We start from the raw sequence: 13,514 nt of genomic DNA, 5'->3' as shown, positions 1-13,514 counted from the left end.
CTGAGTCAAGGGGATGAAAGAGGCAGTATCTAGAGGCGCCATTTGAAGCCAAGATTCCAAACTACCCTGAGGGCCAGGGGAGCTGGCTGGGAAGTGGCGGGCTGGGGAGAGCCGTGCTCCCCAGGAGAGCCTTACCGGGTCCCCACAGCTGCTGGCACTGCTCCTGGTAGGTGAGGCACATGCCGTTGTAGCAGTAGGCCTGGCCGCCCTCACAGGGGGTACCATCCATCTGGTAGAAGTTGGTGGGGCAGTGGGGAGACTTGCCCGTACAGAACTCCGGGAGGTCACACTGCCGGGCCTGCCCGCGGCACAGGGTCCCAGGAGCCAGCAGCTGAGCCAAGGAACGAGAGGAAAACACAGTCAATCTCCTCCCCATCCTCAACCCTATTGCCCAAGGGCTCATAAGGATCACTCTCAAAGGACAGAATTTTCCATTACCATGATTTTACAGCACTTTTTACATGACCTCATTAGCCCAAACCATCTTCAGCCTTCTCATGTGAATACTGACAGAATTTCAAGGTGTTTTCACAAATGCTAACTCACTTTCTCTTCATGGAAGCCTTAAGAAGGAAGCAAGAAACAATACCTATACAATAATTTACAGTTTCCTACATTCTTTAGTAATAGCAGCTACTTTTCTGCAGCTCCCACGTAAGTATCCAGTACAAATATGACTTCATTTAGTTTTCATGACAGTCCTGTGTAATATAATTATCTCTTCTGCAGAAGATAAAATCCGTAGGCTTAAAGAGGTTACATGATGCATCCAAAGACTCATAGTAAGTGGCCGAGGAGCCAGGCCCACTAACACACACACACACACACACACACACACACACACCCCTAGCATTCACATAACACCGGAGTTTACAAAGCACCTCAGCAATAATCCGTCCCCACTGTGGAACCAGGCACTGGGCTGACTGTGTGACATACATGTATCTCGTGGGATCCTCACAGTTTCCATGAGACAGATACTGCTATTTGCCCCACTTTGCAGATGAAAAGTTGATCAACAGCACACCTGGGGCAACGGGCGAAGAGTCTTACAGCCTCCCTGGTAGTCGGTGTTACTAATACTCTTCCCGTTTTACAAATAAAGAACCTAGGCTCAGAGAGGTAATAGGTTGCCCCAAGTCACACAGCCAGGGTTTGAAGTCAGTCTCGGACACCAGGGAATCCTTTCTGAGGCTCAAACTGAAATTCTTGTGTGGAATGTAGGGGTCCACTCCATGCTTATGCTTAGGTCTTGGGCCAAAACTGGAAGAACTTGACCCAGCACAGCCTCCCTGGGGGATGCACAGCCAAACCAGATGCCATGCAAATTCCGAGAGCCTGGCAAGGAAACCTGTGACTGGGAACAGACCCCCTCCCCTGCTCCTGGGCCACTCCTCCCACCCACAGGGTCCTCCCAGGAGAGAAGGCAGACAGGCTTCTCCACTGGCCACTCTCAGGCTGAGACTGAGCCAGCCGAGCAGCTTGCTGAGAGTGGATGCCCCGTTGCAAGTGTGGGCAGGGTGGTGTATGCAGGAGGAGGCTGCAGGACACACCTCTGCCACCCAGAGGCAGGTGGAGGCAAAGAGGACCCGCCCCAGAGCCAGCCTGCCTGGGCACAAATCCCCGCTCCTTAACCAGCAGCGGGGCCTTGGGCACCTGCTGTGTAACCTGTGTGTGCTCACTCACCCACAACTCAGGATAATAACCCACTCATGGGTGATTCAACATGAGTTAGAACGAAGTACGTGAATGGTATCTGGCCCCTAACGAGTACTCAGCAAGTGCTGGACAGAAGCCTAGGCCCACAGTTCCTCCCTAAAATGTTGGGGCCAGATGGGGTTCAGCCTTTTCAGATTTAGAAAGCAGATATTGTAATGCATAGGTACATATGTACGTGTGTGTACATATATAATTACACGTGTGTGTGTATATATATGGATATGAATAATTACATATGTCTGCATATATAACTACATATATATATTACACAACCCCCCAGCAAGGCTGGGGATAACACCTTCTGATCAAACATATTAATATTTCTATAATGCACTATAAATATTCACTTTAGGAGTGACTTTTTTTAAAAAAGACTACAATTCGTCTCGTGTCAATTCAGGTCAAGTTTTGCCACCAAATGTGTTTACATTTTTTTTCCAGCTTTTAGAACTCTCTTAACTTCAGAATTGTGCAAGACAGATTGTGGTTCTACAGTAACACTAGCAGTAATAGACGATTTATCTCCCACATCAGTATTAGGAATGTGGGCGCCAGAGTCAGGGAAAGCTGGATTCAGTCCCTTCCTGACTGCCTGATTCCAGATAAACCTCTTATCCCCTATAAGCCCTAGTTTCCACATCTTAAAATGAGGATAATCACATCTATTTTATGGGGTTTTTGTGAGGAGAGAATGAGATAACGTTCATAAAATTCTCAGCACAGTGCCTGGCATCTACTGAGAGGTTCATCAATGTCAATACCAATTATGATAATTATTATTGTTTATGAGCTCAGTAAAATCAAGTCCACTCTCTCCGGACGCTTCTTTGAAAAAGAAAAAAAACTACCATTTCCAAAGAGGCGCCACCCTCCTCTGGGATGGTCTGAATTCATGAGGCCCAGTATAGGAACAGTAAATTTTATTCAAGGCGCCTTTCCTGCTCCATGTTTCTGAAACTCTGTTGCCATCACTCTCCCAGGATGGAGGCAAATCCCAGCCAGCCACCCCAGCAGAGCAGTCCTGTTGTCTCACTGCCAGGCCAGGGCCCAAGGCACGGAGGAAAGGGCCACTTACCTTACACTGGTGGCAGCAGGAGCCATGAGCACACTCCGCCCCTGGCCTCAGGGTGCAATTAGAGGCATTGCAGCAGGGGTTGTTACATTCCTGGGGAGGCAGTGGGGTGGATGTGAGTTGGGGAGGGCCTTCACCATCCCCAACATTTTCCCCACCCTTGCCCACACACCCCTGGAACCCCAGCTCTCTAGCAACTCTCTCTCTCTCTTTTTTTTTTTTTCTTGAGACAGAGTCTCACTCTGTCACCCAGGCTGCAGTGCAGTGATGCAATATATCTCGGCTCACTGCAACCTCTGCTTCCTGGGTTCAAGCGATTCTCCTGCCTCAGTCTCCGAAGTAACTGGGACCACAGGCGCACGCCACCATGCCTGGCTAATTTTTGTATTTTCAGTAGAGATTGGGTTTCGTCATGTTGGCTAGGCTGGTTTCAAACTCCTGACCTCAAGTGATCCGCCTGCCTCAGCCTCCCAAAGTGCTGGGATTATAGGCATAAGCCACCGCACCTGGCCTAGAAACTTTTAACCTCAAAAATCATGTGACAGTTTTGTCACTAAGCTAATGTGTACTTATCACAAGAACCATATATATGCACAATCATTAGTAACATGACTTGGACACAGCTACATCTTTTTTTGAGACGGTCTGCAACCTTCTCCTCCTGGGTTCAAGCAATTCTCGTGCCACAGCCTCCCAAGTAGCTGAGATCACAGGCACACGGCACCATGCCCGGCTAAGACACAGCCACATTTTGAGTATGAATAAATATTTATTTAGGCAAATATATAATTTATTTAGGCAAATATAATATAAAAAAATATATAAAATACCAGGCATTTTCTACACACATACATATATATTTATACTTACCTTATAAAATCATTGTATCCACACTGCTTTTCACTTAATATAACATGTATATTTCTCCCTGTAACCATGTATTCTTCTAAAATTGACTTTTTAGCATAGTATATGGAAATTTTAGGATTTGTTTTTCTAATCCCTAGTAGAATATCCAGATACCCCGTCTTTCATGGGTGCCCTCCTGCCCCCAACCCTCCTAGGCTTTCTTATCTCATGAAAAGGGGCTGCTGGTGCAAGAGGCTGCTGGAACAACCTCTCCGAACAGTTTATGTCAACTCCTGGGCCTGTTTCCTTAGACTTTTTTCTCCATCTGCTTCTCTTCCTAAGCTCTTCCTGGCCTGGACCTTTCTGGAACAGAAAGGCCCAGGCATTCCTTACTCTCCTCTCTTGCTTCCTGCCCCCCGGCCTGAGATTTTTAAAAGATGGTGAGGCGCTCCAGTGACCCTGAGTGTCCTCATCACACTCTTACAGTATTCACAGGCCAATCCATCAGCCACTGATGAAGAGTGTGTGGGGCTCCACACATCTCTCCACCACCGCCTTATGAGGCAGCCTTGTCCCCGTTCCACAGATGGGGATGCTGCAGTTCAGGCAAGTCCAGTAGCTGGCCGAGGGACACACCTGCCGAATTCAAGTCAGGTCTGCCTGAGGCCTGCCTCATGTTTATCAACCTTATACCCCTAACTGTCCAGGGCTCTAGCATATTGGAGAGCCACATCCCATCCCCTGACCACAGACACCTGGACACAGACACCTGTCCACCCTAAGAGAAGGAACAGAACACTTTCCTCCCATTAATCTCCCACCATGTTGGGCTCCAGGAAGACCTGTATTCCTGCCTTCCTAATGTACCGTATTTCTTCCCATGAAGGCACACGCTCCCCTTCCACCTGATATGTGCCTTCCCTCCTGCGTGCCTCGCTAACTCCTAATGCAGCCTTCAGATATGGGCTCCACGGTCACCTCCTACACAAGCAAGGAGGTTCCCCCTCACATTATACATGTTCAGAGCACTGTGTCATTTGTCTTCCTAGCACTTGCCATGGACTGCACGTATATTCTTTCGCAATTATTTCAATATGTGTTTCTCCCACCAGTCTATCAGCTCCCCAAGCACAGGAACGATGTCATTTTTGCCATTCATCCTAACCCCAGGACCAGACACAGTAGCCCACACTCAGTGTGTCTGTAGAATGAGCAGCTGCTCAGAACCTAAGCCAACTGGCCACGCCCACTCTCAGGCCATTCCTCAACCCCAATGGGCCCTCCATGTTCCTACCACTCCCTTCTTTCTGATGGGTCTGGGTTGATCTCTCTGGGCTCATGGCGGTGGGGGTGGCATCCTTGACTAGTACTTATCCTATTCTGAAAGTGGCATGCTGGCATTAAAAAAAGAAAATCACATCATAGAGGTCACAGGCAGAGTGCGGTGGCTCATGCCCGTAATCCCAGCACTTTGGGAGGCCGAGGTGGGTGGATCATCTGAGGTCAGGAGTTTGAGACCAGTCTGGTCAATGTAGCAAAACCCTATCTCTACTAAAAGCACACACAAAAAAATTAACCAGGTGTGGTGGTGCACATCTGTATTCCCAACTACTCAGGGGGCTGAGGCAGGAGAATCGCTTGAACGCTGGAGGTGGAGGTTGCAGTGAGCAGAGATCATGTCACTGCACTCCAGCCTGGGCAACAGAGTGAGAGAGAGAAGGCCATAAAATCAAAATTTTTTTTCCATTTATACAGAACCTCAGTCTCACCCCCATAATTTACTGTTACTTGTTATCTACCCCAAATTGTTATGCATGTATAAACATACATATTTTCAGCCTTCAAAAAATAGAGATGAAACAATCCAGTTCTGCTTTCTGCAGAACCACATGCATTTGTTAAAAATGACCAGGCTCTGCCGTGTGCCCTCCACACTCACTGTGAAGATCAGAAGGAAGGAGAGAGTTTACACATAAACAGTTCTGCCCCTTCTTCCTCCTAGCAGCCCTTTCGAGACTCGACAGCACTTCCTAGATCCCCTTTCCATCATTTCTCCTCCAGCCTAAACAGCACAAGCTTGTTATTTTAAGCATCCTCATAAGGCCCCTGTTCAAGCCCAAATATCCAGCTGTGTGGCCTCCAGAATAAATTCCGTGCAGCTGGAGGGCCAAGCAGGCATGTGCAGCTCCACTGAAGAAGAGAGAGTCAACATGCCACGCGATTGTGGTTTCTGGTTAGACCAGACATTTACAAGAAGAACTGATCTTGGACGCTAGCGAGGCTGGCCACAAACTGGGAGAGGCAGCAGAGACACTCCATCTGGAAGCTTCTTCTCCGTATCTGATTTGTCATGGGGTATTGGATAGTTATGTGTAGGAAATGCCTGTGACTAAGAAATTTTCAATTGTGTTCTTTTTTGACCTTGAGCTTTGAAACTAATGCAAATTCTTCCCCTCCCCCTAGCACCATTGTGACCCCTCACCTCTTCTTCTCCACAGTCACACTCTTCCCCATCTTCCAGGTACCCATTCCCACACCTCCGGCCTCCATACAGCATCCTGGTATCTGGCATGTTGGAGAGACACATTCCACCGCCTGACTGCAGATATCTGTCCAGCTCCCTCCTGTTGCATCCATTGAACACTTTGGGAAAGGGGTGCCTGGCAGAGGACAAGGTTGGAATTAGTGGGGAATCTAAGCATCCAGCAGTCAGGCAGGTGTCACTCCTCCTGTCACTCCTGCTACCCGTGGGGCTGACTCCACCTGGGCTCAGACCCCCATTGTCTCACACACATACATTCTTGCCCCTTAGAACATTTACCGATACATTAATTTAGAATTCTTTCATCCTTAGTGATGAGATAGTAACCATCCCATGGCATTTTATTTTTCTCACTCTGCATGGAGGAAGCATTTGAGAATCAGGAGTATCAATTTCTGCTCATTGCATGAGGGGGTTGCAATAAGTAAAAGGTTTGAGTGTGTTACAATAGGTCTCCCAAGCCTTAGTGCTGGAGAAAATACCAGTCAACCTAAACCTTTCCTGAAGCTGATATCAGGTGAATATTCTCTTGCAACAGAGGACCAGGCCAAAAAAAGGCCAAGATCATAAGTTTTATTTCTTTCTGGGCCAGTGATCTCATCGCTGTTCCAAGGATGCCGAGAGCACTCCAAACTCAACCAGCCAACTCATAAACGCATGCTCTTTATCACAGGAGCGTGGAAGGTCCTGGGTCCCACTATTGGTGAGAAGGACAAAAAGTACAATCATCTGGGTCTACAAAAGGAGAGTTATCCTGCTCCCACTTCTCTAAACCAATTAAAGGTTAAACCCTCCAAGAAATTAGAGATATTCCTTCAGTGGGAAGGTATGCTACAAGGAATTTGTTACTAATCGTTATTGTTAAACTACCCAAATTTGTGAATAATTTAAAAATGAAGTGGAGTAGTAATCAATATAACTCTCAATGATTTGTCTTCAGATATGTTTTTCAGATTGAGAGAGAAACGGGTGGGCTTAACCATGAGCTTATAGGGATCCAGGCACGACTCTGAAGTTGTATCCTGCCTCATTCTTTTGTTGTTGTTGTTGTTTTGAGATGGAGTCTTGCTCTGCTGCCCAGGCTGGAGGCTGGAGTGCAGTGGCACAATTTTGACTCACTGCAACCTTCGCCTCCTGAGTTCAGGTGATTCTCCTGCCTCAGCCTCCCTAGCAGCTGGGACCGCAGGCGTGTACCACCACGCCCAGCTAATTTTTGTGTTTTTAGTAGAAACAGGGTTTCACCATGTTGGCGAGGCTGGTCTCAAACTCCTGACCTCAGATGAACTGCCCACCTCAGCCTCACAAAGTGCTGCAATTACAGGCGTGAGCTACTGCACCCAGTCAACATCATCCTTTCTATGTCACAGCTGAGAAGTAATTTTTAAAAATTAACACCAGAGGTCTAAGAAAGCTGCATTGTTTCTTGGAGGCATTGAAACACCATTCTCTAAGAAAGAATCATAAGCAGGCCCTAATGGTTTGGGGTGAAAGAACACAAGGTCCTATCGTGATGCCTTCCAAGGAGCCTGGAAGAACCCAAAGATTTGTGCTGCCTGAGTCCAGATGCTAGAAGACAAGTCCTTTGAAGAAACTTCCTAATTTTCTTCAAAGGCTCTGGTTTTAAAAATCCCTCAACACCACAGGGAGATGCAGCTGCCTCGCCCTGTTCCTCATGGGTAACACAGCCTGCAAATTCCCTGAGAAGTCACTGTGGGGTGTATGGATGGCCCTCTTCTTCAACTTGTTCTGTTACATCCGAGCTTTCAGTGAAGCCTGGAATTGAAACAGCACTGATTCAACTCTCTTGGGATAGAAGAATTAAGGTTTGTGGCTATGATCAAAATGTGTCCTCATCAAAAATTCATGAAATTAAAAAGACACATGTGGCCAAGCCAATTTATAACTCAACCCCTTAAAACAGAAATTAAGTAAGTTTAGGGTTACACCAGCACCAAACCTCCTGCTGGAAAGTTAAGTTCTTGCCACACATTTGCCTTGGTCTTCTCTCAATTTCTTTGTTGTAAAAACCACATTTTTTTGGCCCCATCAGAAGTTTAAGGGAGTCTCAGTGGGACCAGCTGGGAGGAACCTCTGTGTCACACTGTCCAGGTGTGCCCACCCTCCTCCCCATCCTCCCTCTTCCTGTTTGACTCACCCGGTAGCAGCTGCCATGATGCACCCACCGTCAGCCGCACTGGCCGAGCAGCAATCCGCAGAATCATGAGTCATGCCAAAGTTGTGGCCCATCTCGTGGGCCATGGTGGCAGCCACGCCAATGGCATTCTCGGAGTGGTCCTGCTCAGAAGACAGAGTTGAGGTCAAGGTCCAGGGGACAGATCCGCCTCTGCCCCCTATCCCTGCCTTATCCTTAGCCAAGTCTTGCAGGTCTCCACCAATTCCACTGTCACTGAGCATACAGACTCTCTACATGTGCCTCTGACAGCAAGGCTGAATCTGCTGTCACTAGGAGGAAATCAAATGTTTAAAAGTCCGTGTTTCTGAGTTCTCCAAGGTTGCAGACCACAACTGACCTACTGATGAACTTCCAGACCAATAAATGCTTGCTGAATAAATAAGAGGAAGATTTTTCCCCATTCTTCTTCTGAACATATATCCCTCTCCAGACATAAGGGAATCAACATAGAAAACACCACCTTGATTCAAACGTAGGGTGTACTTGGCTTAGTGTTTCCTGAGAGAGCCACACAAAACAGATACACTCCATGCACAGCACTTGGTGTACTGTCTGGTATGTAATTGTCAGATGCAAAAGCTAAAGAAATCAAGAGGAAAAAACCCAGCAGGAAAGAAGCAGCAGAAAGATTTACTAAACATGGATGTGTGTTTCCTGCATTATTTCATTTAATTCCCATTCTTATCCTATGATTATCAACTGTAAAACTATTATCAACTGTAAAATTCATGAAATTAATTTCTTTATAGCTGAGGACACTCATTAACTCCCCCAAAATCACACAGTTGTTCTTTGAACCCAACAGGCTCAGACCCTAGAGCCTGTGGTTTTGGCCATTACGCTACTTTGTCAATAAATACAGAATGGATAGAGGGACAGACAAATAGATGGAGAGAAGTCTTCCTCGATATGCACTTCACAGGTTAGAAATACAGAGTCAAAACAAATAGTCTCATGAAGTCAGAGTGAATTTCAAAAGAAGGCAGTAATTTCCCAACCATGACTTTGAGACAGGTTCTTGTTTCTTAATGACATATATAACAGCACATGACCTGGAATAAAAACATTTTTAACCTCTACTCTTTTACTATTTTCCAGCCCCTGGTTTGGAACATATGAGATCTAGTGATGACTGCATGTAATCTCTTCAGGGTTCCTGAGCTTGGAGATATGGAATGAACTATAATAAATGAAAATTCACCCTTGGGTACCTCCATCTCTTAGAACTTAATGACTTCATTTTAAACAACTGCCCTTCCTGATATCAAAGCTTTTTCTGCTACAATAATAAATATCAACTTTTTTTTCAAAAGATGACCTCTGGTCTTGTAAGGCAGTTCAGCGCCTTCTGCCGCACACACACATGGGCTGAGACTCACCATGTTGACTCCTCCAGACTGGTACACAGAGCACATGGCCATGAGGGGGGCCAGGCCGATGGTGGTGCCGTGGAAGGACATGCCCCTGCAGGAGGCAAGGAGAGAGGGTGACCTGGGAGGGGACTGAGAGGGCTGTTCCAATGTGCCCGGGAGTATGTGGCCATCCCGGGGTTCCTTGGCCCTGCTGACTTTCCCAGGTCATCCCCAAGGGTAGAGGCTGTTGTAATCAGGCCAACTGGACAACTTCCAGTTCACCACACCTCTCACTTCCTCTCACCTACTCCCTCATGACTCCAGAGAAACACAAAGAGAGAGAGAAAGGTCGTTTATCCCCCACAACATACCCATAACCGATTCTTTGGAAGGAAATGGGCAGGGTTTGCAAAGCTGCATCGCATTCCTGCTGCACAGGAAAAGGTCAGAGGGAGAGGTTGATGGAAGGGTGGCACAGATTCTGATGCTGAAGTGAATCATGCCCACTTCCACCAGCTGCCGGGATCCAATGCCTTATCCCTGGCTCTGTGGTGTGAGTCCCCGGGGCAGGGGTGGGGGCATGGGGGCAGCAGCTGTGGGGCTGATGATGCTTCATTCCCACATACTCAGGGGCCAAGGAAACAGCTGTGTCCCATCAGGAACCTCACAAAGTGCAGCTGGATGCAAGAATGAGCTGTTTCTGCCTTTGTTTTGCAATGGGATCCTCATCTGCCAGCAGCAAGCTGCATTTTCCCCAGTTGAATACATCCTTCTTTCAGTTACATACATCCAGGGTAGGGGAGAAGAAAAAAAAAAACTACCAGTGTTTCTGTGCATGCCACAAACATGTAATATATTTAAAGAATCTATGTGAAATTCATTATGTGGTACTTATCTCCGTGTTTGTCTTCTTATCTAGACCATGATATCTTTGACAGCAAGACTATCTTAACTATTTTGGGATCAGTAGAACCTGGCACAGAATGTCACACATAGTGGGTATATAATAAATGTTTGCTGAATTTCAGGCAGACTTATCTTCAGAGAAACAATCTGCAAAGAAATATGCAAAATCTATGCAAATTGATATAAAGTCCTACTAGTTATTTTCTAAATGTTCCAAAGTTCAGGCCAAAAGTTCTAATAACCAAAGACTCTTCCTAGGCAAATGTATTGTCATGAAGTAACTGTTCACAGCCCAGGTTTTGGGACAGTCATTTTTCCCAGTTTCTTTAAAAGGATAAGCCAAGGTTTAAATGATTATTGGCTCAGCTATATTTAGAGAACAGAAGAAAAATGGTTTTAAGGCCAGGCATGTGTGACTCACGCCTATAATCCCAGCACTTTGGGAGGCCGAGGCGGGCGGATCACTTGAGGCCAGGAGTTCAAGACCAGCTTGGCCAACATGGTGAAATCCTGTCTCTATTAAAAATAAAAAAATTGGCCGGGTTTGGTGGTGCATGCCTCCAATCCCAGCTACTTGGGAGGCTGAGGCACTAGAATTGCTTGAGCCCGGGAGGCAGAGGTTGCAATGAGCCGAGATGGTGCTACTGCACTCCAGCCTGGGCAACAGAGGGAAACTCTCTCTCAAAAAAAAGAAGAAGAAGAAGAAGACAAATGGTTTTATTATCTATATGCCTTTTGTTGTAACTGCCTCAAAATAACTTCAGAAGTCAACACGAATAAATACCAAATAATCACCCTGGGGCACAGTCACATGCGACCCCCATCACTGTCTCTCTGGGGCTGATGAAAATCTAGCACAGTCCCTCCTCAATGTCTCCCTCCAGCCAAACCCTCAGTTCCTGCACTGTCTCACACTTCAACTCTCTCAGGCACTCGGCCCTGTGCCCCTTGGGAACCAAGTGAAGGACAACACAAGGAGCCCCCTCTCCTGTGCCTGTGTTGGGAGATCAGCTCATGTATTAGAACAAAGTGCCAGGAAGATTGAGATGAGCCTCTTAGAAAGTCTAAGACCTGACCAACAGTCAGTCCCTTCCCAAATATATACGCAATTATTTCAGATGCTCAATGGAATATGGGTAAGTCTAATTTTCCCATTAGACTGTAAACACGTCTTAGGACTAATGTGACTCAGGCTTTTAAACATTTTCTGGGGTATGCTGGGTACAGAGCGCATGTTTAGGAAATGCCTGATTCTCTGGACCAGGGAGTCAGAATGGCCTTGTACAACCAACACTCACCATGGGGCAAACTCTGAGCATGTGCACGGTGGGCAGAGGCTTTGCAGCCAAGGACAACACAACATATGGAAAAAGGCTATTTACGTGATTAATTGGGCGTTGTCATGGTACTTCTGGGCAAGCAGCTTGCGCCTCCAACTGAGAAAGGACCAGAGGGTAGAGTATGGATTCTCTGAAACTTCACACATGTTCCCGTGAGTCCACACTTCCAAGCCCACGAGAGCAATCCGGATGTTCAAGGATCGGTAAAACTGAAAGGACACAGAAAAACACGGTACGTCTCAAACCACCTGGGATTTAAAAGCCCCTTCCTTTCATTCTGCTGGAGCTTGAGATTAGAAAGAAAAAAACTAAAACTGAAAAATAAAAATAAAAATAAATTTAAAAAAAAAAAAGCCCCTTCTCAACCTAAGAACTCAGAGCACAGATATCAGATTTCTCTTCTGCCCATGGCTCCAAGGGAAGGAGGCAACTGGTGTTATTGACATTTTTTAGAAAGGGAAAATGAGGTCCTGAGAGAGAGCAGGACATTCTGGTGGCAGAACTGCGGTGACTTTGCTTAGAGATGACTGAGATAAGAGATAAAATTGCTTTCAGATATGAACAGGTCTATCATGTGGAAAAAGGGTTAGCGTTGTTCTGCATGATTTTCAAGTAGGGCTTAGGTCAACAGGTAAAAGAGACAGAAACATACATTTCATTTTAAAATAGGAAGAAGGCTTTCAAACAAAGCTGGTCATGAGATAGCTCAGAGTTGAGCTTTGCTGTCTTCTGTAATCAGTGCCCTTGGCCAGGTTGTCTGGTACCATTTTTTCTCCCAATTTCTTGCATGGGCCTTATCTTTCTTATGGGTATCTCAAAAGTCCTCTTGTATATGGATTTTTTAAAACCGTTTCATTGAGGTATAATTTGCATACCATAATACCCACCTATTTTAGGTGTACAGCCCAATACGTTTTTGGTAAATTTACCAAGTTTTAAAGCCATCACCAGCCAAGCGTGGTGGCTTATACCTGTAATCCCAGCAATTTGGGAGGCTGAGGCGGGCAGATCACCTGAGGTCAGGAGTTTGAGACCAACCTGACCAACATGGAGAAACCCCGTCTCTACTAAAATACAAAATTAGCTGGGTGTGGTGGCGCATGCCTGTAATCCCAGCTACTCAGGAGGCTGAAGCAAGAGAATCGCTTGCACCCGGAAGGTGGAGGTTGCGGTAAACCAAGATTGTGCCACTGCACTCCAGCCTGGGCAACAAGAGTGAAACTCCATCTCAAAAAAAATAAAAATAAAATAAAGCCATCACCATCATCCAGTTTTAGAATATTTTCATCACATCAGTAAAATCCCTCATGTCTATTTACAGTCATTTCCCATTCTCACCCTCAGTCCCAGGCAACCATGCATCTACTTTGTTTTTATTCTGCCTTTTCTGGACATTTGTTTTACAATATGTGGTTTTGTGTGTCTGGCTTCTCTCACTTACCATAATGTTTTTGAGATGTATCCATGTGGTAGACTGTATCATTTGTGATTTCTCTTTATTGCTGAATAATATTCTTTTGTATGGATATACCAAATTATA

At 46.1% G+C, this 13,514-nt stretch overlaps 1 protein-coding gene across 2 annotated transcripts in view; it reads right to left on the bottom strand.

The window, feature by feature from the left end:
- ADAM19 (ADAM metallopeptidase domain 19) overlaps positions 1-13,514 on the bottom strand; it is a 100,813-nt gene that overhangs the window by 20,019 nt on the left and 67,280 nt on the right. For both annotated transcript variants that reach the window (XM_011966707.1, XM_011966706.1), the window contains exons 9-14: positions 12,017-12,183; positions 9,756-9,840; positions 8,338-8,477; positions 6,123-6,300; positions 2,795-2,884; positions 136-331 (exon numbers count right to left, since the gene is read on the bottom strand). In XM_011966707.1, the coding sequence (XP_011822097.1) occupies positions 136-331; positions 2,795-2,884; positions 6,123-6,300; positions 8,338-8,477; positions 9,756-9,840; positions 12,017-12,183 (856 nt within the window). The remainder of the gene's footprint in view (positions 1-135; positions 332-2,794; positions 2,885-6,122; positions 6,301-8,337; positions 8,478-9,755; positions 9,841-12,016; positions 12,184-13,514) is intronic.

Source organism: Mandrillus leucophaeus, unplaced genomic scaffold (genome assembly GCF_000951045.1).
Source record: "Mandrillus leucophaeus isolate KB7577 unplaced genomic scaffold, Mleu.le_1.0 Scaffold77, whole genome shotgun sequence".
Taxonomy (NCBI): domain Eukaryota; kingdom Metazoa; phylum Chordata; class Mammalia; order Primates; family Cercopithecidae; genus Mandrillus; species Mandrillus leucophaeus.
The sequence above is the reverse complement of the archived record's forward strand: the minus strand, read 5'-3'. Positions and strand labels throughout refer to the sequence as shown.